At 38.0% G+C, this 26,080-nt stretch overlaps 1 protein-coding gene across 1 annotated transcript in view; it reads left to right on the forward strand.

Annotated features, from left to right (window-relative positions):
• Positions 1 to 904: 904 nt before the first annotated feature.
• LOC306769191 (C-type mannose receptor 2-like) overlaps positions 905 to 26,080 on the forward strand; it is a gene marked incomplete at both ends in the record, with an annotated part of 52,693 nt that continues 27,517 nt past the window's right edge. Inside the window, 9 exons of the mRNA XM_079257757.1 lie at positions 905 to 938; positions 1,044 to 1,286; positions 1,617 to 1,781; positions 2,595 to 2,828; positions 12,438 to 12,809; positions 13,011 to 13,175; positions 13,972 to 14,205; positions 25,159 to 25,530; positions 25,732 to 25,899. Of these exons, the coding sequence (XP_079113883.1) occupies positions 905 to 938; positions 1,044 to 1,286; positions 1,617 to 1,781; positions 2,595 to 2,828; positions 12,438 to 12,809; positions 13,011 to 13,175; positions 13,972 to 14,205; positions 25,159 to 25,530; positions 25,732 to 25,899 (1,987 nt within the window). The remainder of the gene's footprint in view (positions 939 to 1,043; positions 1,287 to 1,616; positions 1,782 to 2,594; positions 2,829 to 12,437; positions 12,810 to 13,010; positions 13,176 to 13,971; positions 14,206 to 25,158; positions 25,531 to 25,731; positions 25,900 to 26,080) is intronic.

Below are 26,080 nucleotides of genomic sequence, written 5' to 3' on the forward strand. Positions count from 1 at the left end.
GATGATGCCCTTGATAACTGTTTGTAATACAGAGTTTGTACTGTCAGACTGGACCGGAGAGGATAGAAGAAAGACAGAAGGAGAAAGAAGAGAAAACACCTCCTAGAGAAAGAAATAGAGACAAGGAGAGAGTGAAAGAAAAACAAATATGCATATACACACATACGCATTCACCTATATAAACACATGTAAATACACATACACACACACATACACAAACAAGCCAACCTTAGGTTCATGTTCCCCCTGCAGAGGACTAAGCTATCAACTGTCAGGAGCACCAAAAATGATCATTTAAATATAAATGAGAAACAGAAAGAAAACTTGCTGCTGTTGACTCAGTGACTGTGTCACATGCAGAACATACAGAGTGGAACGTGTTCAGAGAAGAGTGATCGTGCCAATGTGGCCCCGCCCACGCAAAGGCAAAAGGCAGGCCAAGAGGACCCCGAGACCCGGATAACCGGGAGACACCCCCAGGTTTAGACCCAAACCGCCCCACTCCGGAGTAAATGATGTACCCACCCAGGAAGTGACAGGGGTGGGGGGGGGGCGCAGCCAGAGTCCCCTGCAGTTAGGGGGAACAGACCCAACGGGCCCAGATGGGCAAAACCCAACCCAGCCGAGCAGACAGAGCGTGGGCTCCAGGGTTTCAAGAGTTGGTTAACTTGTTGCTGTGGTGACACCCCTAACAGAGTGATATTATAATGATATAACTCGTCAACTCCATGTGCATATTTATGAAAATAATGCACACCAGAGTGCAATTTTTAACTTAAATCATTAAGCAAGTTTATAAGTTTTGCATTGTACCTCCTAAATGTAAAACTAAGAGTTTCAAATAACTTCATTTGTCTTCCACCAGTACAGTGAATAAGTCCAACTGAACAGAGAAAGTGGAAACATGCAGCTGAGTCTGTTTCTACTCACCCTGATGGGTAAGTAGGTCCACAGTAAACTAAGACAGTAAAGCTCATGTGTCATGACATGAGCTGGGTTGTCTGCAGGTGGCTTTAATGGACATTTTGCCTTTTTGTCTTTAGGTCAGAGTTGTTTCATCAAATGTTTCCTCTATGAGTACCACTATGTTAACGATGAAAAGACCTGGAATGATGCCCAGAAGTACTGCAGGAAACGATACACTGACCTGGCAACAGTGACTAACATGGCAGACATGAACAGACTGCTCATGATGGAAAGCAAAGACGCATGGATTGGTCTCTACAAGCCAAATGATGACAGTAGAAAGTGGCACTGGTCTCTGCCTGGTGTGGAGTTCAATGCCAGTGAGACGGAATGGAAAGAGGGAGAAGCAACTGAAACATCACCTGAAAACTGTGGTTTCATCAATAAAAGCTTTAAGTGGGGAGATGATCCTTGTAAGACAAAGAAATATTATTTTCTTTGCTACAACGGTAAGAACAGCATCTCATGTTAATTCTGAAGTTCAACAGACTAAAAAACTCTTGATGGTTTATTTCATTCCAACATTTAGATTTGAACAGAAGGAAAATTAAAGTAAAGATGTTGATGTCCCACTGCCATGAGAGGAATTTTATGGATTTTAACTTTAAAAGATACAAACTATGATGTGAGTTTGTCTCTTTATTCCACAGAAAGTGCAACAAAGAAATTCCATTTGATTAAAGAAGAGAAAACCTGGTTTGAAGCTCAGATATACTGCAGACAGCGTCACACAGACCTGGTCAGTGGACGACACCAGTTAAAGGATAAAGAACTGAAGAGCCTGGTGAACAGCTCCACAAAGGTCTCATTTATTGGTCTGTTCAGAGACACCTGCAGATGGTCTGATGGGAGCAGCTTTTCTTTCAGACACTGGCATCCAGACGTTACAGAGTATGTTCACATTCATGTTTCAGCATGTTGTTTTGTAGAAAAGTGTTTTAAAACATGTTTCCTTTTCATTTCTTCACACACAGTGGTGTTAGGAACCAACCACAATGTGGTGTGATTATGAAGGACTCAAGAAGCTGGGATAGTTCCAACTGTTCTGACCAGAAACCTTTCTTTTGTTACGACGGTGAGATTTTTAATGATTTATGAAGATCAGACAACATATATCATACATATCTGTATCAATCTCATTCCTTTAACTTTTAATGTTTGAAAGTATTTTTCATTGTGAAATCTTTTACAATCTGTTTTACAAGATGTTTCATATTTTAATACTACTGTGCATGACGGACCTAATGCTTTTCTGATATAATAATAACATATATTATCTGCTTATTAACCACAAGTACAGTGAGAGGCCTCTCTTCTGGGACTTTAAAATACACAAACAGAATTTTTTTTTTTTTTTTTTTTTTTTTTTTTTGCACAAGCTGTCATCATCTTGAAACTTCGATGGTTAAGGCATTAACTGGAAAAAGTTGGATCTCTTTTAATTTGCTATTTTCTCATGCAGACTGTTGTTCTACGTGTGTGTGACACTGACAGCAGGTCACATCTACAAGAACTCTAAGTTTCTTTTACCATGAAGAAGTCAAAACCTTTGGTGTTTTTAATAACCTCAGGCATTCCCAGTAAGAGCCTGAAGATATCGTTTGTTGTTACTTTTGCTTTCATGGCAGATACCATGATCCTGATAAAAGAAAAGATGAACTGGGAGGACGCCTTATACTACTGCAGGGAACACCACCGTGACCTGGTCTCCATCACCAACCTGGATGAGCAGAGATGGGTCCAGGAGAAAGCCAAGAATGCCACAACTCCTTTTGTCTGGACGGGACTGCACTACACCTGCACCCTGGATTTCTGGTTCTGGGTCAGTGATGAGAGGGTCACCTATAAGAACTGGGCTTCAGGTCAAGATTGGGATGACTGTGACATGTCTGGAGCCATGGAGACAGGAGGACAACATAAGTGGTTAAAAAAAAAAGATGATGAGAAGTTTAATTTCATCTGTTTTAAATCTTAAAGTGGAACTATTATGTGCATTTCAGGCTAATTTATTTTTATTTCTGAGCCCAGAAGGGCTGGGATTGATCCAGTTATTGCCACAAATCGCTGTATTTACTTCAGACCGACCCTCTCCGCAGGCTGTCAGATCAGCCTGCGGGCAAAACAAGTGGACTGAGACTCTTCCGCATTAAGCCCCGCCTCCCGCCACTGCACTACATCGGGAGCGCGCACCGCAACTGCTTTCGCCGTCATTGTAACATCTCATAAACAGAAGGATTAGGCTCATATGAACTCAATAAAAAAACAAAATACAACATCAACACACAGCATACAACCCTACATGTTGGAACCTGAATCAGACCCTGAAAACGAAGTGGAAAACAGCAACCCACAGCAACGAATGCAGCAGGATGTCTCTCTTTGGTAAACTCACCAGCCATCGTTGGAAATAACTTTATCCAACGTTTTCCACCCGCCTGATGTATTTGTACATGCCCTTGTTAACCAGTAGAAGGTAACCAATCACCGAACCTTATCCCCCGGGACGTCGCCATGGAAACCGCATGGCGAGAGTCCTGGAACTTAAACTCAAACATGCATTTAGGTGATAAAAAACGGTGCTGTTCACATGTCTGATGAGGATTCAACACCGTAACACTGTAGAAAGCTCAGAAAACTCCAAATACCATCATAAGACCCCTTTAAACTTCTTTCTTGTTAAAAAAGAAAAAAAAACCTGCATACTAACCTGTGTTGTTGTTTTTTTTTACTGCTGTTACTGATGTGAGTGCTGTTCAGACAAAGTAAGTTTGTGTACAGTTTCTACCTGCTCAGGCTTTTTCCAAAGTTAAGAGAAACAAAAAAGTAGCAAATGAAGTTGATTTTTATGTATCCACTATATTTGGCAGAAATTAAAACAGTTCAAACATGTCAGAACCAATAAAACCAAAAAAGTAAAGGACAGATATAGATTTCTTTTTACACCGTCTATTTAATTCAAACTAACTTATAAGTGACTTTTTCTGAAAAACTACACACTGCAGGAGCAACATGTCTCTCCAATACTAGCCAAAGTCCATGTTATATCATGTTACTGCTGATTTCACACTGGAGTCCAGACCAGACTGCAGACTAATCATGGAGAAGCAGCATTTAGCTGTATGTTGCAAACAATGTAACAAATTGCCAGTGGATATCAAATGTTTGAATTAACTTAATGCATCTGTCCAGACTGATATATTTTCTTTTAAGACTTCTGAGATATTTCATGTCTTTTAAACCCTCTCTATGTGCATCAGTTTAATTGTGCTAACATGATTTTTAATGGTTTTACTATTTTTGTTTGTTTCTCTTTATTGTAAATGTAGCCCATTTTATTGACTTGATGTACAAACTGATATAAATAATCTTGATTTGGATTTGCATCTTCTTTGAAGTGCCTTGGGATAAAAAAAAAAAACAACAGAAGCCGGCGTGACTTTAATTTTAACAAACCAGAAATTTTTTACCTAAAACGTTACAGTCTGCTAAAAAGAGATGTATATATATATATATATATGTGTGTGTGTGTGTGTGTGCGTGTGTGTTTTAACATAATACAGTCTTCATTGTGAAACAAAATAGCCGACAGACACAGAGAATGAAGATTTTGGCAACTATGCAGTGTCTCAGGGTCTTGGTCCAGCAAGAGTTCTGTAGACATGGAAGAGGTGAGTGGTGTCTGTGTGGTTCCAGAGATGGTGTGAATGGAAGGCAGACAGGTGTGCAGCTGCAAAGGGGAAAAGGAAGTCCTGGTTCAGTCATGGTAATTTCAATTCAATTCAATTCAGCTTTATTTGTACAGCGCTACTTCATAACAATGTTGTCACAGGGTACTTTACATACACATCCTTTCAAGTCAATTCATACATATCTTATAATACAAACTAGCTGATTGCATCAAAACATTACTTCAATCCAATCCCCCATCCTGAGCATGCACAAGGCGACAGTGGGAAGGAAAAAACTCCTTTTTAACAGGAAGAAAACCTTCGGCAGAACCCGGCTCAACTGGTTTTGGTGGAGACGACAGGAAAGACAGAACAACATGTACAATTGCACTTATTCAGGAAGACCTTCAGAAAAAAGAAGAAATTAGTTAGAGATGGCAATATTTTCATATATCTATACATTATTACATTAGAGAAATGTAGCAAGGTGCTTCACAGAGCATCAGGTAACATCCCCATTGCTACATAAGTAATGGTTGGCTAGACTACCCATAACTATAAGAGCAAAGACCATAACTTGGACAGTTGGGTCCCGTACATGCAGACTCCAACTCAGGAGATGCTCATATCCTAACTATAAGAATCATGAAAAAGGAAGGTTTTCAGCTCGATCTTAAAGGTGTGGAGGGAGTTTGTGATAAGGTCAAGATGGTAAGTCATGGTAAGATGACATTCCACAGTTAAGAGTTCCACAGTGGCAGCTGATCTGAGAGCTGTGGAATTTATCCTTCAAATAAGGAAACAGCTGTAACAATATGTTAACAGAAACACTATGATCCTCAGAGACAAAACTCAAAGGGTTTGACGTTACCATAAGGATTAATACTCAGACACTAAAGGGCAGGGAGATTATGCCCTCCTACAAACTGCTTTCTAAGAAATTGTATTTTTCTGATTTTAAATTGTATTTCAGATATAAAGTCATGGATGGCAGCAAACTTTTTACAGCTCAACCAGGACAAAACTGAAGTTTTAATTATCGGTCCTGAAGGCAAGAGAGAGATCCTTTTATCAAAATTGTAACATTTTAACCCCTCCTAGTGTGTGAGAAATGTGGGTGTTCTTCTTGACTCTGAGCTGGATTTTATTCCACACATAAAAAATGTAACAAAAACAGGTTTTTATCATCTAAAAAATATTGCCAGAGTCCGCCCATTTCTCTCTCTTGCCAGCACAGAGGTGCTGATGCATGCTTTTATATCCAGTAGATTAGAATACTGTAACGCCCCGCTCTCTGGTCTTCCTAAAAAGTCTCTTTCCAGCCTACAATTACTACAGAATTCAGCGGCACGAGTTCTGACGAGGACCAGAGGGCGAGAACATGTTACACCAGTTTTAAAATCGCTGCATTGGCTTCCTGTGCGCTTCAGGATTGATTTTAAGATTCTTTTACTTGTTTATAAATGTCTTAATGGTCTTGGGCCTTCTTATTTATCCGACCTTTTTAATTATGAGCCTTCGCGGACCCTGAGGTCCTCTGGTACCGGCCTTTTAGTGGTTCCTAAAGTCAGAACTAAGACATACGGTGAGACCTCTTTCCATTGTCTTGGTCCTCGACTGTGGAACAGCCTGCCAGAGAGCCTCAGGGCCGCGGAGACTGTTGATGTTTTTAAGAAGAGGCTCAAGACACACCTTTTTAGCTTAGCATTTAACTTAATTTTATTTTATTTTATTTACTTATCTTAATTTACTTCATTTATTAATTTATTTATTTTTAAAATGTTTTATTAGATTTCTTATTTTTAATACATTATTGTGAAATCCTTCTATGTATATATGTATATTTTCTTTTATTGTTGCTCTTATTTCTTACTGCTTCTTAAGGTTATTTATCTTCTGGTTTTAACTCCAGTGTTTTCCTTATGGGGATCCTGCACGCTGGGGGCCCTGCCTGTTTGTTCTGGGGGCTGTTGTCATGATGACCGCTGCTGTTTGGGTGGCGCTGGGTCCAGCACTGCAGCTTCACGGCTGCGGGGTGGCCCCTTTGCTGCCTGGGAGTTGTGCGGTTGCTGTGGCAGCGGCCCCTGTGAGCATGCGGGGGACTGGCTCCTGGTGTGGATGGATCCCGAGGTATTGTCTCCTCACATCAGCACCAAGTCAGAATTTTTATCACTTACTTAATGTTTTTAGTTGTTTTATTAACCAGAATTCAGTTAAAGAGACAGTATTCAGGGAATGATGTTTTCGGGGAATGTGGGGGGGTTCTTTGCTCTATGTTCTTGTGTGTGTGTGTGTGTGAGTGTGTGGAAAGAGCTTGTGTCTATTTTTGTTTAAATGCCTTTTTATCCACTGTTTCTTTTAATCCTTATGACTTGATTTTATCTTGTAAAGCACTTTGTGTTGCCTGAGGCATGAAAAGTGCTCAAGAAATAAAGTTTAATTTGATTTTGATTTGATTTAAGACCCTTGATGTACAACAGTTGAAGATAAAGAAAAGATCCCAATAAACACTTTAACATAAAATATGATTAAATCAGTAGTGGACAAAGTTAGGAAAAAAGAGACATCTGGCTGCTGTTTCAATTCTATATTGTCGGGCTGGCTCAGTAGGAAGAGAGGTCATCTTCCTTCTGGACAGTTGGGGGATCGATTACAGGCTTCCCCTGACTATGTGCCCAAGTGTCCCTGGGAAAGACACTAAGACCCAAAGTTGCCTCCCCAATGTGTCTATCGGGATATGAGTGCATATGTAAGTCACTTTGGATAAAAGTGTCTGCTAAATGACTGTAGAATAGAACTAAACTGTTGGATTTAATGTGGGAGTATAACTGGAAAGTATGGTTACTAATTGTTTCGACTGTGTCGTCAGGAGTCCATCTGGATCTTTAGATTGACCCTTTAAACTGTTAGTGACAAACCTAATTTAAGAACTACTAAAGTTAGTTTAAGAATAGTTAAAAATGCAAACTGACAAGGCCACCTAGAGATCTAGAGCCCTTAGGGCTATAACCTAAAGGTTCATTAGAACCAGGGCTGAGCAGAGTTAAAAACAAGCCAAAGAATCACGGTTAACAAATTACAATAATATTTAAATTAATTATATGAAACAGATGATGTCTAAAATAAGTCTAACAAGTCCATGAAGTAGGTTCTCCCCAAGCAGACCGAGTCCTTTGTCATCACCTCACTCTGCAGTCACTCGCCACGTGTGCCACCTCGGTGCAACGCGACCCCAGCAGCTAACTATGGGGGCCCTGAGTGTCACAGCAAAACAAAAGCCACAACACAATAAGGCACAACAAACATTACACTGCTTTTTTTTTTTTTTTTCTTTCTTGGGAGAAAATCATTAGAAATGTATTCAAAGTTCAGGTTACAACTAGTTCTAATTGGCTAGTTATTGCTGTAGTAGGCAGGTCAGCTACTGCCCACACGATAGATTGATATGAGGTGTTCAGTGTGTGTGAATGTGAGGTGTGTTTCTAATGTATCAGACCTCTTAGCTGAAGGCAACAATGAGACATAATGGGCTCATGAAGTTGAAGTACTTTACAATTGTAAAAACAAATCAAAGTTGTACTTTTGTCTGGCAAGTTTGTTTTCAGTCTGGAGACCCCTGTGATTCAAAAGTTTCACAATCCTCCAGTAGGTGGCACTGTTGCAGTAAAATGAACGGCCTATGAGCGGGTGAGGAACTATGGGTGTGAATATGCAGGTCTCGGCATTATACTGTTGGATGTAAAGACTTTCCTGAACAACTTGATGTTCCATTATCTTTTGCGGTTGTATTTGCTCATCTTAAGATTATTGAGAAAAACAATTAATAACCAAACAGTAAATATTAACTTGCTACGTTGCACAACTTACAGTTTTGCCTAAATTGTCTCATTTCATTGCAGTGGCCACAAAGTTGCTGTTTTTTTAGTTTTATATTCTTTTCTCATCTCCATTCAAGCACATACTCCTTATTCAAGGCACTTTCATATAAGACAGTAGTATAAATGTTGTTCAGTAAACATTTAATCACCACAGTATTCAAAGGAGCATGCTGAATGTAATACAAACACGATGGAAGTATTGTACTGTTTTGATAGACTGTTGCCATTTCCAAACCATAACTCTGATTCAAGTGTTATTATTTATCCTCTAAGGACATATTAAACTTGTTACAGTGACAGATGTTCATGCCACACTTCACATCAGGTGATGTTTTTCTTTCAAGTTATATTCTCACACCAGTTAAAACTGTAGTTACTTGGTGCAGGACATTGTGTGAAATGTGCCACATGGGGAACAACAGGCCAACCTGGCCGGTACAATTAGTTTGTTTCCATTACATATTATAAATTCTCAAAGTTGTGGGACGTCTTATATGTCTTTCATTCATTTAATCTTCTAAACAGCTTGTGTTGAGTCTGTTTAGACGGTAATGATATCAACACCGATCTGCGCTTCCCTAACTCAACAAGTTCTTGTATTACTTCTCACTCTTTCTGCAAAAGACAGCTCAGCTTTGCTTGATGGTTTCCATTCAGATGTGGATACTCAGCTGGACATGAAGGTTTCTGGATGTGGTAATCCTCCAACCAAACCTTGATTTTGTCCTGCTGTGTAATCCTCCCAGCTGGGGAGCAGACTTAGCATCAGGAAGTTCATTTTTTCCTACGATATCATGTGCCTTAATGAATGCATCGATCACAAAGACACATTTGCCTGATTCCAGCACCACCTGACCGTCAATGATCCTCCTCTAAATTTAACAGTCAGCATGAGACACTGTGGCTTGTAGGCGTCTACATATAACCACAAAACAAATAAGTGTTGGGAAAACTTAACCTACCTCCTGTCTTCTACTCTCCAGTTGGTCGTTTTCAAATCTCCGCCAGAGATCTTCTTATCGATTAAAGTGTGTTTTGCGCTACTCCAATCCTGTCTGTTTCAAACTGTTCCTTCACTTCCCCCCAGTCTTAGTTTGCCACTGTGTTTAATGGTCATTTTATGGTTTTTGTTCGATGAGTTAGTGGTCATCCCTTTTAGTTAAAAGTTGTTGTGTCACTTGATGACAATGAAATAGTATCAATGAGGGAAGATGGTGTTGAATGATATAAAGAAAAATAATATTGGGGGAGACCGATAAGGCTATCCAAGAATAAAATTAAAAACTAATTTATAACACTAAAAAATTAATAGCACTAATTACCCATAAAAAACACTAAATTATCTGTCTGTATAAGTCATCCTTTCTTTTCCATCCTAGATGCTGTTGACAAAGATCAAGTAAACTTGAATGGTATAGCAGTTAATTATCTTGACAAAATCCAACTAATTTGAAATCGTAATCAATTTAAAATAGTGATAATGTGGTTAGCTGTTTGCTCATTCAGGCTCTTGAACACATGCTATTTCATATGTATATATCACAAACATAATTACATAAGCCTAAAACAATCTCAGTTTTTGACAGTAAATCCTAAAACAGAATGGTCAACTGTTTGAATTCGTGCTGTAGGAGAGGAAAAATCCTCAATCAGCTACACCACCTGTTATTAGATATGTGGTCCAACGTTCAATAATGTTTTATGACACGTATGTTCTTGAGGCGACAGCAGGTGAGACACGTTTGTTATTTGAAACGTGTCCTTGAAGAATGCTTGCCCATGAGCGCTGGAATCAGTTAACCCACTCAAAAGGCTCCAATACAAATCTCTTTATTTGTTCCAGGGTAATTAATAGGCCAGAGGCATAACACCAAACTGTTTGTGGAGGAGCTTAGCCTTCACCAGCAGCACTTGCCCCCAATTGTATAAATTGAAATTTTAGGGAATTATTAGGTGGATTTATTTAAATGTTTTTTCTTCTTTCTTTTGTGAAAAGTTGAGGTGTTCTGGATTTGCATGTCTTTCCCTAAACAAAGCAGGTTGCATCTCGACACAGCAACTTCCCATATTTGACAGAAAGGTCATTCAGCAAAGCTTTTTTACTGGATGTTGTATGTATCGACTATTCAAATGAGTACAGCAGGCAGAACATTAAACACAGGGACAAAATTTCCAGTTGAAGCATTTCCCATCAACACTGCAGCATCGAAGGTAAAGACATGAGACTGAGGAGTGAAGAAAAACCAGGATGTAAGTAAAATATGTCATCTAGCTTGTGATTTAAAGTCAGTTCAGTCGGACTGGAAAGTACTTCACTTTGTCAAATTTATCTTTTAGTAATTTATTTTTCAATACATCCTATGATGTCTGAATTTATCTACAATTCTTAGTTTTTTTTTTTAAAAGATAACAAAAATTTAAAAGAAATAAAATACAATGTCTTATCAAATAAATTTATGAAAATAATTTAAGAATAATCATAAATTAAAAATACAGAAATAAATACATAAATAGGTGTTAATAATAGGAAAATATATATAATAGACATCTTGGGCATAAATTAGTCATAGAAATAATTTAAGATTAATTCTGAAAATAAATAATATAGAAATAAATGCGTGACTAAAAGTGAATAAAAGCAAAATACATAAATAAAATATAACAGGCATAAAAGAGACAAATTAATAAACAAAGGCCAGAAGTGGATTGATGCTGACAAAATCTTCTTGTTGTTGTTGTTTTATACATGAAAGGGTCAACAGATGAGTTTCTGTGATGTTCTGGAGTCACCCCAAAACAAGAGTTCTTATATTTATATTCATATAATTATAAACACAGAACTTAATTTATCCTTCAAATGTCTCTGAATCAGAAGGAGATGTTACATCATTGATCAATGCAGACTACAGTGTAGACACTCATCACCGTTTTGGAACAAATATGATGCAAAATTTGAATTTCCATAACTTGAAATTTGATCTTAGATTTTTCTTTTAGACTTCCCAGTTATACTTTTTGCAAGGTCAAACCAGGTTTATAAGGATTGGAAAACAAAACCAAAAAAACACAACCTCTGTTATAAACCTGTAAGTATATGAGGATGCATTTGTCTTAATACAGCTTAACATTCATGCTACGTATCTTGTGGAACTTTTAAGAGCTTTCTGTGCAGAAATCTTCTTTAATTGACAAAGTTCCTGTTTCTTATTTTTCCCAATTTGTTTAAAACAACAATAACAACAAGGTTGCTTTTATAACTGCTGTACAGTGTCATATTTCTGTTGATTTGAATATATTGAAATATGTAACCTGAAACTGTGCCGTTTAGAAAAAGGAAATCATCAGGTTGGTAGATATTACATATTAAATGTTTTTTTTATTGTGACTGTGACTGGAAGATCCTTAATTGATGTAGGTGATTCACCTAAATACTGAGCTTCAGAGGCATCTCTTCATTCCTTTATAAGCATAAAAAAAGGTTTAATCACAAAGTTTTTGTGTGACGTTCCAGTACATTCAACAGATGTTTGACCAGTAACAGACAATAGCCAGACTTTTATAATGTGCAGAGGAGAATCTAAGGAGATGTTGCTGGTATGTGTGCAACTGAAACAGATCAAACCTCGTTCTTTCCTTCTTCTTTCTCTCTTTTACCATAAAAATCTTTCAGCTAGTTTATATATTTTGTATTGTACCTCCTAAATGTAAAACTAAGAGTTTCAAATAACTTCATTTGTCTTCCACCAGTACAGTGAATAAGTCCAACTGAACAGAGAAAGTGGAAACATGCAGCTGAGTCTGTTTCTACTCACCCTGATGGGTAAGTAGGTCCACAGTAAACTAAGACAGTAAAGCTCATGTGTCATGACATGAGCTGGGTTGTCTGCAGGTGGCTTTAATGGACATTTTGCCTTTTTTTCTTTAGGTCAGAGTTGTTTCATCAAATGTTTCCTCTATGAGTACCACTATGTTAACGATAAAAAGACCTGGAATGATGCCCAGAAGTACTGCAGGAAACGATACACTGACCTGGCAACAGTGACTAACATGGCAGACATGAACAGACTGCTCATGATGGAAAGCAAAGACGCGTGGATTGGTCTCTACAAGCCAAATGATGACAGTAGAAAGTGGCACTGGTCTCTGCCTGGTGTGGAGTTCAATGCCAGTGAGACGGAATGGAAAGAGGGAGAAGGAACTGAAACATCACCTGATAACTGTGGTTTCATCAATAAAAGCTTTAAGTGGGGAGATGATCCTTGTAAGACAAAGAAACATTATTTTCTCTGCTACAACGGTAAGAACAGCATCTCATGTTAATTCTGAAGTTCAACAGACTAAAAAACTCTTGATGGTTTATTTCATTCCAACATTTAGATTTGAACAGAAGGAAAATTAAAGTAAAGATGTTGATGTCCCACTGCCATGAGAGGAATTTTATGGATTTTAACTTTAAAAGATACAAACTATGATGTGAGTTTGTCTCTTTATTCCACAGAAAGTGCAACAAAGAAATTCCATTTGACTGAAGAAAAGAAAACCTGGTTTGAAGCTCAGATATACTGCAGACAGCATCACACAGACCTGGTCAGTGGACGACACCAGTTAGAGGATAAAGAACTGAAGAGCCTGGTGAAAAGCTCCACAAAGGTCTCATTTATTGGTCTGTTCAGAGACACCTGCAGATGGTCTGATGGGAGCAGCTTTTCTTTCAGACACTGGCATCCAGATGTTACAGAGTATGTTCACATTCATGTTTCAGCATGTTGTTTTGTAGAAAAGTGTTTTAAAACATGTTTCCTTTTCATTTCTTCACACACAGTGGTGTTGGGAACCAACCACAATGTGGTGTGATTATGAAGGACTCAAGAAGCTGGGATAGTTCCAGCTGTTCTCACCAGAAACCTTTCTTTTGTTACGACGGTGAGATTTTTAATGATTTATGAAGATCAGACAACATATATCATACATATCTGTATCAATCTCATTCCTTTAACTCAGGATGTTTGAAAGTATTTTTCATTGTGAAATCTTTTACAATCTGTTAGATGTTTCATATTTTATTACTACTGTGCATGACGGACCTAATGCTTTTCTGATATAATAATAACATATATTATCTGCTTATTAACCACAAGTACAGTGAGAGGCCTCTCTTCTGGGACTTTAAAATACACAAACAGAATTTTTTTTTTTTTTTTTTGCACAAGCTGTCATCATCTTGAAACTTCGATGGTTAAGGCATTAACTGGAAAAAGTTGGATCTCTTTTAATTTGCTATTTTCTCATGCAGACTGTTGTTCTACGTGTGTGTGACACTGACAGCAGGTCACATCTACAAGAACTCTAAGTTTCTTTTACCATGAAGAAGTCAAAACCTTTGGTGTTTTTAATAACCTCAGGCATTCCCAGTAAGAGCCTGAAGATATCGTTTGTTGTTACTTTTGCTTTCATGGCAGATACCATGATCCTGATAAAAGAAAAGATGAACTGGGAGGACGCCTTATACTACTGCAGGGAACACCACCGTGACCTGGTCTCCATCACCAACCTGGATGAGCAGAGATGGGTCCAGGAGAAAGCCAAGAACGCCACAACTCCTTTTGTCTGGACGGGACTGCACTACACCTGCACCCTGGATTTCTGGTTCTGGGTCAGTGATGAGAGGGTCACCTATAAGAACTGGGCTTCAGGTCAAGATTGGGATGACTGTGACATGTCTGGAGCCATGGAGACAGGAGGACAACATAAGTGGTTAAAAAAAAAAGATGATGAGAAGTTTAATTTCATCTGTTTTAAATCTTAAAGTGGAACTATTATGTGCATTTCAGGCTAATTTATTTTTATTTCTGAGCCCAGAAGGGCTGGGATTGATCCAGTTATTGCCACAAATCGCTGTATTTACTTCAGACTGACCCTCTCCGCAGGCTGTCAGATCAGCCTGTGGGCAAAACGAGTGGACTGAGACTCTTCCGCATTAAGCCCCGCCTCCCGCCACTGCACTACATCGGGAGCGCGCACCGCAACTGCTTTCGCCGTCATTGTAACATCTCATAAACAGAAGGATTAGGCTCATATGAACTCAATAAAAAAACAAAATACAACATCAACACACAGCATACAACCCTACATGTTGGAACCTGAATCAGACCCTGAAAACGAAGTGGAAAACAGCAACCCACAGCAACGAATGCAGCAGGATGTCTCTCTTTGGTAAACTCACCAGCCATCGTTGGAAATAACTTTATCCAACGTTTTCCACCCGCCTGATGTATTTGTACATGCCCTTGTTAACCAGTAGAAGGTAACCAATCACCGAACCTTATCCCCCGGGACGTCGCCACGGAAACCGCATGGCGAGAGTCCTGGAACTTAAACTCAAACATGCATTTAGGTGATAAAAAACGGTGCTGTTCACATGTCTGATGAGGATTCAACACCGTAACACTGTAGAAAGCTCAGAAAACTCCAAATACCATCATAAGACCCCTTTAAACTTCTTTCTTGTTAAAAAAGAAAAAAAAACCTGCATACTAACCTGTGTTGTTTTTTTTTTTTTACTGCTGTTACTGATGTGAGTGCTGTTCAGACAAAGTAAGTTTGTGTACAGTTTCTACCTGCTCAGGCTTTTTCCAAAGTTAAGAGAAACAAAAAAGTAGCAAATGAAGTTGATTTTTATTTATCCACTATATTTGGCAGAAATTAAAACAGTTCAAACATGTCAGAACCAATAAAACCAAAAAAGTAAAGGACAGATATAGATTTCTTTTTACACCGTCTATTTAATTCAAACTAACTTATAAGTGACTTTTTCTGAAAAACTACACACTGCAGGAGCAACATGTCTCTCCAATACTAGCCAAAGTCCATGTTATATCATGTTACTGCTGATTTCACACTGGAGTCCAGACCAGACTGCAGACTAATCATGGAGAAGCAGCATTTAGCTGTATGTTGCAAACAATGTAACAAATTGCCAGTGGATATCAAATGTTTGAATTAACTTAATGCATCTGTCCAGACTGATATATTTTCTTTTAAGACTTCTGAGATATTTCATGTCTTTTAAACCCTCTCTATGTGCATCAGTTTAATTGTGTTAACATGATTTTTAATGGTTTTACTATTTTTGTTTGTTTCTCTTTATTGTAAATGTAGCCCATTTTATTGACTTGATGTACAAACTGATATAAATAATCATGATTTGGATTTGCATCTTCTTTGAAGTGCCTTGGGATAAAAAAAAAAAAACAACAGAAGCCGGCGTGACTTTAATTTTAAGAAACCAGAAATTTTTTACCTAAAACGTTACAGTCTGCTAAAAAGAGATGTATATATATATATGTGTGTGTGTGTGTGTGTGTGTGTGTGCGTGTGTGTTTTAACATAATACAGTCTTCATTGTGAAACAAAATAGCCGACAGACACAGAGAATGAAGATTTTGGCAACTATGCAGTGTCTCAGGGTCTTGGTCCAGCAAGAGTTCTGTAGACATGGAAGAGGTGAGTGGTGTCTGTGTGGTTCCAGAGATGGTGTGAATGGAAGGCAGACAGGTGTGCAGCTGCAAAGGGGAAAAGGAAGTCCTGGTTCAGTCATGGTAATTTCAATTCAATTCAATTCAGCTTTATTTGTACAGCGCCACTTCATAACAATGTTGTCACAGGGCACTTTACATACACATCCTTTCAAGTCAATTCATACATATCTTATAATACAAACTAGCTGATTGCATCAAAACATTACTTCAATCCAATCCCCCATCCTGAGCATGCACAAGGCGACAGTGGGAAGGAAAAAAACTCCTTTTTAACAGGAAGAAAACCTTCGGCAGAACCCGGCTCAACTGGTTTTGGTGGAGACGACAGGAAAGACAGAACAACATGTACAATTGCACTTATTCAGGAAGACCTTCAGAAAAAAGAAGAAATTTGTTAGAGATGGCAATATTTTCATATATCTATACATTATTACATTAGAGAAATGTAGCAAGGTGCTTCACAGAGCATCAGGTAACATCCCCATTGCTACATAAGTAATGGTTGGCTAGACTACCCATAACTATAAGAGCAAAGACCATAACTTGGACAGTTGGGTCCCGTACATGCAGACTCCAACTCAGGAGATGCTCATATCCTAACTATAAGAATCATGAAAAAGGAAGGTTTTCAGCTCGATCTTAAAGGTGTGGAGGGAGTTTGTGATAAGGTCAAGATGGTAAGTCATGGTAAGATGACATTCCACAGTTAAGAGTTCCACAGTGGCAGCTGATCTGAGAGCTGTGGAATTTATCCTTCAAATAAGGAAACAGCTGTAACAATATGTTAACAGAAACACTATGATCCTCAGAGACAAAACTCAAAGGGTTTGACGTTACCATAAGGATTAATACTCAGACACTAAAGGGCAGGGAGATTATGCCCTCCTACAAACTGCTTTCTAAGAAATTGTATTTTTCTGATTTTAAATTGTATTTCAGATATAAAGTCATGGATGGCAGCAAACATTTTACAGCTCAACCAGGACAAAACTGAAGTTTTAATTATCGGTCCTGAAGGCAAGAGAGAGATCCTTTTATCAAAATTGTAACATTTTAACCCCTCCTAGTGTGTGAGAAATTTGGGTGTTCTTCTTGACTCTGAGCTGGATTTTATTCCACACATAAAAAATGTAACAAAAACAGGTTTTTATCATCTAAAAAATATTGCCAGAGTCCGCCCATTTCTCTCTCTTGCCAGCACAGAGGTGCTGATGCATGCTTTTATATCCAGTAGATTAAAATACTGTAACGCCCTGCTCTCTGGTCTTCCTAAAAAGTCTCTTTCCAGCCTACAATTACTACAGAATTCAGCGGCACGAGTTCTGACGAGGACCAGAGGGCGAGAACACGTTACACCAGTTTTAAAATCGCTGCATTGGCTTCCTGTGCGCTTCAGGATTGATTTTAAGATTCTTTTACTTGTTTATAAATGTCTTAATGGTCTTGGGCCTTTTTATTTATCCGACCTTCTTTTTAATTATGAGCCTTCGCGGACCCTGAGGTCCTCTATACTGGCCTTTTAGTGGTTCCTAAAGTCAGAACTAAGACATACGGTGAGACCTCTTTCCATTGTTATGGTCCTCGACTGTGGAACAGCCTGCCAGAGAGCCTCAGGGCCGCGGAGACTGTTGATGTTTTTAAGAAGAGGCTCAAGACACACCTTTTTAGCTTAGCATTTAACTGAATTTTATTTTATTTTATTTACTTATCTTAATTTACTTCATTTATTAATTTATTTATTTTTAAAATGTTTTATTAGATTTCTTATTTTTAATACATTATTGTGAAATCCTTCTATGTATATATGTATATTTTCTTTTATTGTTGCTCTTATTTCTTACTGCTTCTTAAGGTTATTTATCTTCTGGTTTTAACTCCAGTGTTTTCCTTATGGGGATCCTGCACGCTGGGGGCCCTGCCTGTTTGTTCTGGGGGCTGTTGTCATGATGACCGCTGCTGTTTGGGTGGCGCTGGGTCCAGCACTGCAGCTTCACGGCTGCGGGGTGGCCCCGTTGCTGCCTGGGAGTTGTGCGGTTGCTGTGGCAGCGGCCCCTATGAGCATGCGGGGGACTGGCTCCTGGTGTGGATGGATCCCGAGGTATTGTCTCCTCACATCAGCACCAAGTCAGAATTTTTATCACTTACTTAATGTTTTTAGTTGTTTTATTAACCAGAATTCAGTTAAAGAGACAGTATTCAGGGAATGATGTTTTCGGGGAATGTGGGGGGGTTCTTTGCTCTATGTTCTTGTGTGTGTGTGTGTGTGAGTGTGTGGAAAGAGCTTGTGTCTATTTTTGTTTAAATGCCTTTTTATCCACTGTTTCTTTTAATCCTTATGACTTGATTTTATCTTGTAAAGCACTTTGTGTTGCCTGAGGCATGAAAAGTGCTCAAGAAATAAAGTTTAATTTGATTTTGATTTGATTTAAGACCCTTGATGTACAACAGTTGAAGATAAAGAAAAGATCCCAATAAACACTTTAACATAAAATATGATTAAATCAGTAGTGGACAAAGTTAGGAAAAAAGAGACATCTGGCTGCTGTTTCAATTCTATATTGTCGGGCTGGCTCAGTAGGAAGAGAGGTCATCTTCCTTCTGGACAGTTGGGGGATCGATTACAGGCTTCCCCTGACTATGTGCCCAAGTGTCCCTGGGAAAGACACTAAGACCCAAAGTTGCCTCCCCAATGTGTCTATCGGGATATGAGTGCATATGTAAGTCACTTTGGATAAAAGTGTCTGCTAAATGACTGTAGAATAGAACTAAACCGTTGGATTTAATGTGGGAGTATAACTGGAAAGTATGGTTACTAATTGTTTCGACTGTGTCGTCAGGAGTCCATCTGGATCTTTAGATTGACCCTTTAAACTGTTAGTGACAAACCTAATTTAAGAACTACTAAAGTTAGTTTAAGAATAGTTAAAAATGCAAACTGACAAGGCCACCTAGAGATCTAGAGCCCTTAGGGCTATAACCTAAAGGTTCATTAGAACCAGGGCTGAGCAGAGTTAAAAACAAGCCAAAGAATCACGGTTAACAAATTACAATAATATTTAAATTAATTATATGAAACAGATGATGTCTAAAATAAGTCTAACAAGTCCATGAAGTAGGTTCTCCCCAAGCAGACCGAGTCCTTTGTGATCACCTCACTCTGCAGTCACTTGCCACGTGTGCCACCTCGGTGCAACGCGACCCCAGCAGCTAACTATGGGGGCCCTGAGTGTCACAGCAAAACAAAAGCCACAACACAATAAGGCACAACAAACATTACACTGCTTTTTTTTTTTTTTTCTTTCTTGGGAGAAAATCATTAGAAATGTATTCAAAGTTCAGGTTACAACTAGTTCTAATTGGCTAGTTATTGCTGTAGTAGGCAGGTCAGCTACTGCCCACACGATAGATTGATATGTGGTGTTCAGTGTGTGTGAATGTGAGGTGTGTTTCTAATGTATCAGACCTCTTAGCTGAAGGCAACAATAAGACATAATGGGCTCATGAAGTTGAAGTACTTTACAATTGTAAAAACAAATCAAAGTTGTACTTTTGTCTGGCAAGTTTGTTTTCAGTCTGGAGACCCCTGTGATTCAAAAGTTTCACAATCCTCCAGTAGGTGGCACTGTTGCAGTAAAATGAACGGCCTATGAGCGGGTGAGGAACTATGGGTGTGAATATGCAGCTCTCGGCATTATACTGTTGGATGTAAAGACTTTCCTGAACAACTTGATGTTCCATTATCTTTTGCGGTTGTATTTGCTCATCTTAAGATTATTGAGAAAAACAATTAATAACCAAACAGTAAATATTAACTTGCTACGTTGCACAACTTACAGTTTTGCCTAAATTGTCTCATTTCATTGCAGTGGCCACAAAGTTGCTGTTTTTTTAGTTTTATATTCTTTTCTCATCTCCATTCAAGCACATACTCCTTATTCAAGGCACTTTCATATAAGACAGTAGTATAAATGTTGTTCAGTAAACATTTAATCACCACAGTATTCAAAGGAGCATGCTGAATGTAATACAAACACGATGGAAGTATTGTACTGTTTTGATAGACTGTTGCCATTTCCAAACCATAACTCTGATTCAAGTGTTATTATTTATCCTCTAAGGACATATTAAACTTGTTACAGTGACAGATGTTCATGCCACACTTCACATCAGGTGATGTTTTTCTTTCAAGTTATATTCTCACACCAGTTAAAACTGTAGTTACTTGGTGCAGGACATTGTGTGAAATGTGCCACATGGGGACCAACAGGCCAACCTGGCTGGTACAATTAGTTTGTTTCCATTACATATTATAAATTCTCAAAGTTGTGGGACGTCTTATATGTCTTTCATTCATTTAATCTTCTAAACAGCTTGTGTTGAGTCTGTTTAGACGGTAATGATATCAACACCGATCTGCGCTTCCCTAACTCAACAAGTTCTTGTATTACTTCTCACTCTTTCTGCAAAAGACAGCTCAGCTTTGCTTGATGGTTTCCATTCAGATGTGGATACTCAGCTGGACATGAAGGTTTCTGGATGTGGTAATCCTCCAACCAAACCTTGATTTTGTCCTGCTGTGTAATCCTCCCAGCTGGGGAGCAGATTTAGCATCAGGAAGTTCATTTTTTCCTACGATATCATGTGCCTTAATGAATGCATCGATCACAAAGACACATTTGCCTGATTCCAGCACCACCTGACCGTCAATGATCCTCCTCTAAATTTAACAGTCAGCATGAGACACTGTGGCTTTTAGGCGTCTACATATAACCACAAAACAAATAAGTGTTGGGAAAACTTAACCTACCTCCTGTCTTCTACTCTCCAGTTGGTCGTTTTCAAATCTCCGCCAGAGATCTTCTTATCGATTAAAGTGTGTTTTGCGCTACTCCAATCCTGTCTGTTTCAAACTGTTCCTTCACTTCCCCCCAGTCTTAGTTTGCCACTGTGTTTAATGGTCATTTTATGGTTTTTGTTCGATGAGTTAGTGGTCATCCCTTTTAGTTAAAAGTTGTTGTGTCACTTGATGACAATGAAATAGTATCAATGAGGGAAGATGGTGTTGAATGATATAAAGAAAAATAATATTGGGGGAGACCGATAAGGCTATCCAAGAATAAAATTAAAAACTAATTTATAACACTAAAAAATTAATAGCACTAATTACCCATAAAAAACACTAAATTATCTGTCTGTAGAAGTCATCCTTTCTTTTCCATCCTAGATGCTGTTGACAAAGATCAAGTAAACTTGAATGGTATAGCAGTTAATTATCTTGACAAAATCCAACTAATTTGAAATCGTAATCAATTTAAAATAGTGTTAATGTGGTTAGCTGTTTGCTCATTCAGGCTCTTGAACACATACTATTTCATATGTATATATCACAAACATAATTACATAAGCCTAAAACAGTCTCAGTTTTTGACAGTAAATCCTAAAACAGAATGGTCAACTGTTTGAATTCGTGCTGTAGGAGAGGAAAAATCCTCAATCAGCTACACCACCTGTTATTAGATATGTGGTCCAACGTTCAATAATGTTTTATGACACGTATGTTCTTGAGGCGACAGCAGGTGAGACACGTTTGTTATTTGAAACGTGTCCTTGAAGAATGCTTGCCCATGAGCGCTGGAATCAGTTAACCCACTCAAAAGGCTCCAATACAAATCTCTTTATTTGTTCCAGGGTAATTAATAGGCCAGAGGCATAACACCAAACTGTTTGTGGAGGAGCTTAGCCTTCACCAGCAGCACTTGCCCCCAATGAGCCAAATGGCACCATTTTATGTGCTCTGCTGTTGACTGGGCCAAACCATCTTCCATCCAACAAAGTTGCTTCCCATAACATAAAAAAACTACATACTAATACATTCTAAAAATAACTGTCTAAATGGATTTTATAAATATAAAAACTATCTACTCAAAGATACTATAAATACACATAACTAAACCTAAAACCATTTCCCCAACCTAAAAGCCAAGTGCCATTGGCCTAAGCCTCATCCATCTGTCTCATGACCTCTCCTGGCATCTTAATCTAGTGTTCAGGCCCTTGGAGAAACATTTGCTTGAACACCCAGTAGAGAACACCAACCAAGTGAGTTAAACAGGCCATTTTACCATTAACCACATCCTGCACCCTTACGCACAATATCTGCCATTTAAACATCATCAATCCTTTTCTTTCACAGGAAACTTAAAGACAGAAGCCAGACATATCGGTAGTTGCCAACAAATATTTGTGTGATTCCATGAATATTTACTGTACAACATGTAAATAAAAGTGCAAACATGCCGAAAAAGCAAGACATAGAATTATTTACTTCAAATATCGCTGCACCTGGCAATAAAAACCACTTCAACAGAGTACCAATGTCGTCTCCCTGGCCGGGAGTAGCAGTTCCTGTTGTCTGTTGTCTTTCTGTCCTCTTCCCCCCACACAGCAGAGGCAGATGGCTGCCTGTCCTGAGCCGGGTTCTGCCGGAGGTTTCCTTCCTGTTAAAAGGGAGTGTTTTCCTTCCCACTGTCGCCAGTGTGCTTGCTCAGGATGGGAGATTGAGTTGGACTCAACTCAATCTGTTGGTTCTCTTATATAGGCTATTATGAATTGGCCTTCATTATGTTTTCCCCTCTGTCTGTAAAGCGTCTTGAGATGGCATTGCCGTGATTTGACGCTATATAAATAAAGTTGAATTGAATTGAATTGAATTGAATCGTTCTTGTACCGCACAGAACCAGCCTTTAATTCTGATTGGCAAAGTCCATATGCATAAGTCTAAATATAAGAATTCCCCCCCTGACATTCATACTTTGCTCACTGAACTAAATGCTTATTCATGTACCTTAAATTCTGAAACCAACAACAAAAAAAACTTCTTGCACTTAAATTATCTTTTGAAATTGTTAAGGTAAACTTAGTAGTATCCTTTTTACCTGATAATAGAATTTACCTGGCATTTTTTGTTCTTATCTACTTTCTTCTCATGTCCATATATGTATCTTCTATTTTCATACAAGTAGATCTGTAGATAGTTCACCCTGACTTGCTGCCCTCCATGTTTTTATATGTGTATGTAAATTCTGTACTATTTTATGACTAAAAATTGTATAAATTGAAATTTTAGGGAATTATTAGGTGGATTTATTTAAATGTTTTTTCTTCTTTCTTTTGTGAAAAGTTGAGGTGTTCTGGATTTGCATGTCTTTCCCTAAACAAAGCAGGTTGCATCTCGACACAGCAACTTCCCATATTTGACAGAAAGGTCATTCAGCAAAGCTTTTTTACTGGATGTTGTATGTATCGACTATTCAAATGAGTACAGCAGGCAGAACATTAAACACAGGGACAAAATTTCCAGTTGAAGCATTTCCCATCAACACTGCAGCATCGAAGGTAAAGACATGAGACTGAGGAGTGAAGAAAAACCAGGATGTAAGTAAAATATGTCATCTAGCTTGTGATTTAAAGTCAGTTCAACCGGACTGGAAAGTACTTCACTTTGTCAAATTTATCTTTTAGTAATTTATTTTTCAATACATCCTATGATGTCTGAATTTATCTACAATTCTTAGTTTTTTTTAAAAAGATAACAAAAATTTAAAAGAAATAAAATACAATGTCTTATCAAATAAATTTATGAAAATAATTTAAGAATAATCATAAATTAAAAATACAGAAATAAATACATAAATAGGTGTTAATAATAGGAAAATATATATAATAGACATCTTGGGCATAAATTAGTAATAGAAATAATTTAAGATTAATTCTGAAAATAAATAATATAGAAATAAATGCGTGACTAAAAGTGAATAAAAGCAAAATACATAAATAAAATATAACAGGCATAAAAGAGACAAATTAATAAACAAAGGCCAGAAGTGGATTGATGCTGACAAAATCTTCTTGTTGTTGTTGTTTTATACATGAAAGGGTCAACAGATGAGTTTCTGTGATGTTCTGGAGTCACCCCAAAACAAGAGTTCTTATATTTATATTCATATAATTATAAACACAGAACTTAATTTATCCTTCAAATGTCTCTGAATCAGAAGGAGATGTTACATCATTGATCAATGCAGACTACAGTGTAGACACTCATCACCGTTTTGGAACAAATATGATGCAAAATTTGAATTTCCATAACTTGAAATTTGATCTTAGATTTTTCTTTTAGACTTCCCAGTTATACTTTTTGCAAGGTCAAACCAGGTTTATAAGGATTGGAAAACAAAACAAAAAAAAACACAACCTCTTTTATAAACCTGTAAGTATATGAGGATGCATTTGTCTTAATACAGCTTAACATTCATGCTACGTATCTTGTGGAACTTTTAAGAGCTTTCTGTGCAGAAATCTTCTTTAATTGACAAAGTTCCTGTTTCTTATTTTTCCCAATTTGTTTAAAACAACAATAACAACAAGGTTGCTTTTATAACTGCTGTACAGTGTCATATTTCTGTTGATTTGAATATATTGAAATATGTAACCTGAAACTGTGCCGTTTAGAAAAAGGAAATCATCAGGTTGGTAGATATTACATATTAAATGTTTTTTTTATTGTGACTGCGACTGGAAGATCCTTAATTGATGTAGGTGATTCACCTAAATACTGAGCTTCAGAGGCATCTCTTCATTCCTTTATAAGCATAAAAAAAGGTTTAATCACAAAGTTTTTGTGTGACGTTCCAGTACATTCAACAGATGTTTGACCAGTAACAGACAATAGCCAGACTTTTATAATGTGCAGAGGAGAATCTAAGGAGATGTTGCTGGTATGTGTGCAACTGAAACAGATCAAACCTCGTTCTTTCCTTCTTCTTTCTCTCTTTTACCATAAAAATCTTTCAGCTAGTTTATAAGTTTTGCATTGTACCTCCTAAATGTAAAACTAAGAGTTTCAAATAACTTCATTTGTCTTCCACCAGTACAGTGAATAAGTCCAACTGAACAGAGAAAGTGGAAACATGCAGCTGAGTCTGTTTCTACTCACCCTGATGGGTAAGTAGGTCCACAGTAAACTAAGACAGTAAAGCTCATGTGTCATGACATGAGCTGGGTTGTCTGCAGGTGGCTTTAATGGACATTTTGCCTTTTTGTCTTTAGGTCAGAGTTGTTTCATCAAATGTTTCCTCTATGAGTACCACTATGTTAACGATAAAAAGACCTGGAATGATGCCCAGAAGTACTGCAGGAAACGATACACTGACCTGGCAACAGTGACTAACATGGCAGACATGAACAGACTGCTCATGATGGAAAGCAAAGACGCGTGGATTGGTCTCTACAAGCCAAATGATGACAGTAGAAAGTGGCACTGGTCTCTGCCTGGTGTGGAGTTCAATGCCAGTGAGACGGAATGGAAAGAGGGAGAAGGAACTGAAACATCACCTGATAACTGTGGTTTCATCAATAAAAGCTTTAAGTGGGGAGATGATCCTTGTAAGACAAAGAAACATTATTTTCTCTGCTACAACGGTAAGAACAGCATCTCATGTTAATTCTGAAGTTCAACAGACTAAAAAACTCTTGATGGTTTATTTCATTCCAACATTTAGATTTGAACAGAAGGAAAATTAAAGTAAAGATGTTGATGTCCCACTGCCATGAGAGGAATTTTATGGATTTTAACTTTAAAAGATACAAACTATGATGTGAGTTTGTCTCTTTATTCCACAGAAAGTGCAACAAAGAAATTCCATTTGACTGAAGAAAAGAAAACCTGGTTTGAAGCTCAGATATACTGCAGACAGCATCACACAGACCTGGTCAGTGGACGACACCAGTTAGAGGATGAAGAACTGAAGAGCCTGGTGAAAAGCTCCACAGGGAATGTCTTATTTATTGGTCTGTTCAGAGACACCTGCAGATGGTCTGATGGGAGCAGCTTTTCTTTCAGACACTGGCATCCAGATGTTACAGAGTATGTTCACATTCATGTTTCAGCATGTTGTTTTGTAGAAAAGTGTTTTAAAACATGTTTCCTTTTCATTTCTTCACACACAGTGGTGTTAGGAACCAACCACAA

The sequence above is a fragment of the Telmatherina bonti genome (genome assembly GCF_933228915.1).
Source record: "Telmatherina bonti genome assembly, chromosome: 18".
NCBI classification, from domain to species: domain Eukaryota; kingdom Metazoa; phylum Chordata; class Actinopteri; order Atheriniformes; family Telmatherinidae; genus Telmatherina; species Telmatherina bonti.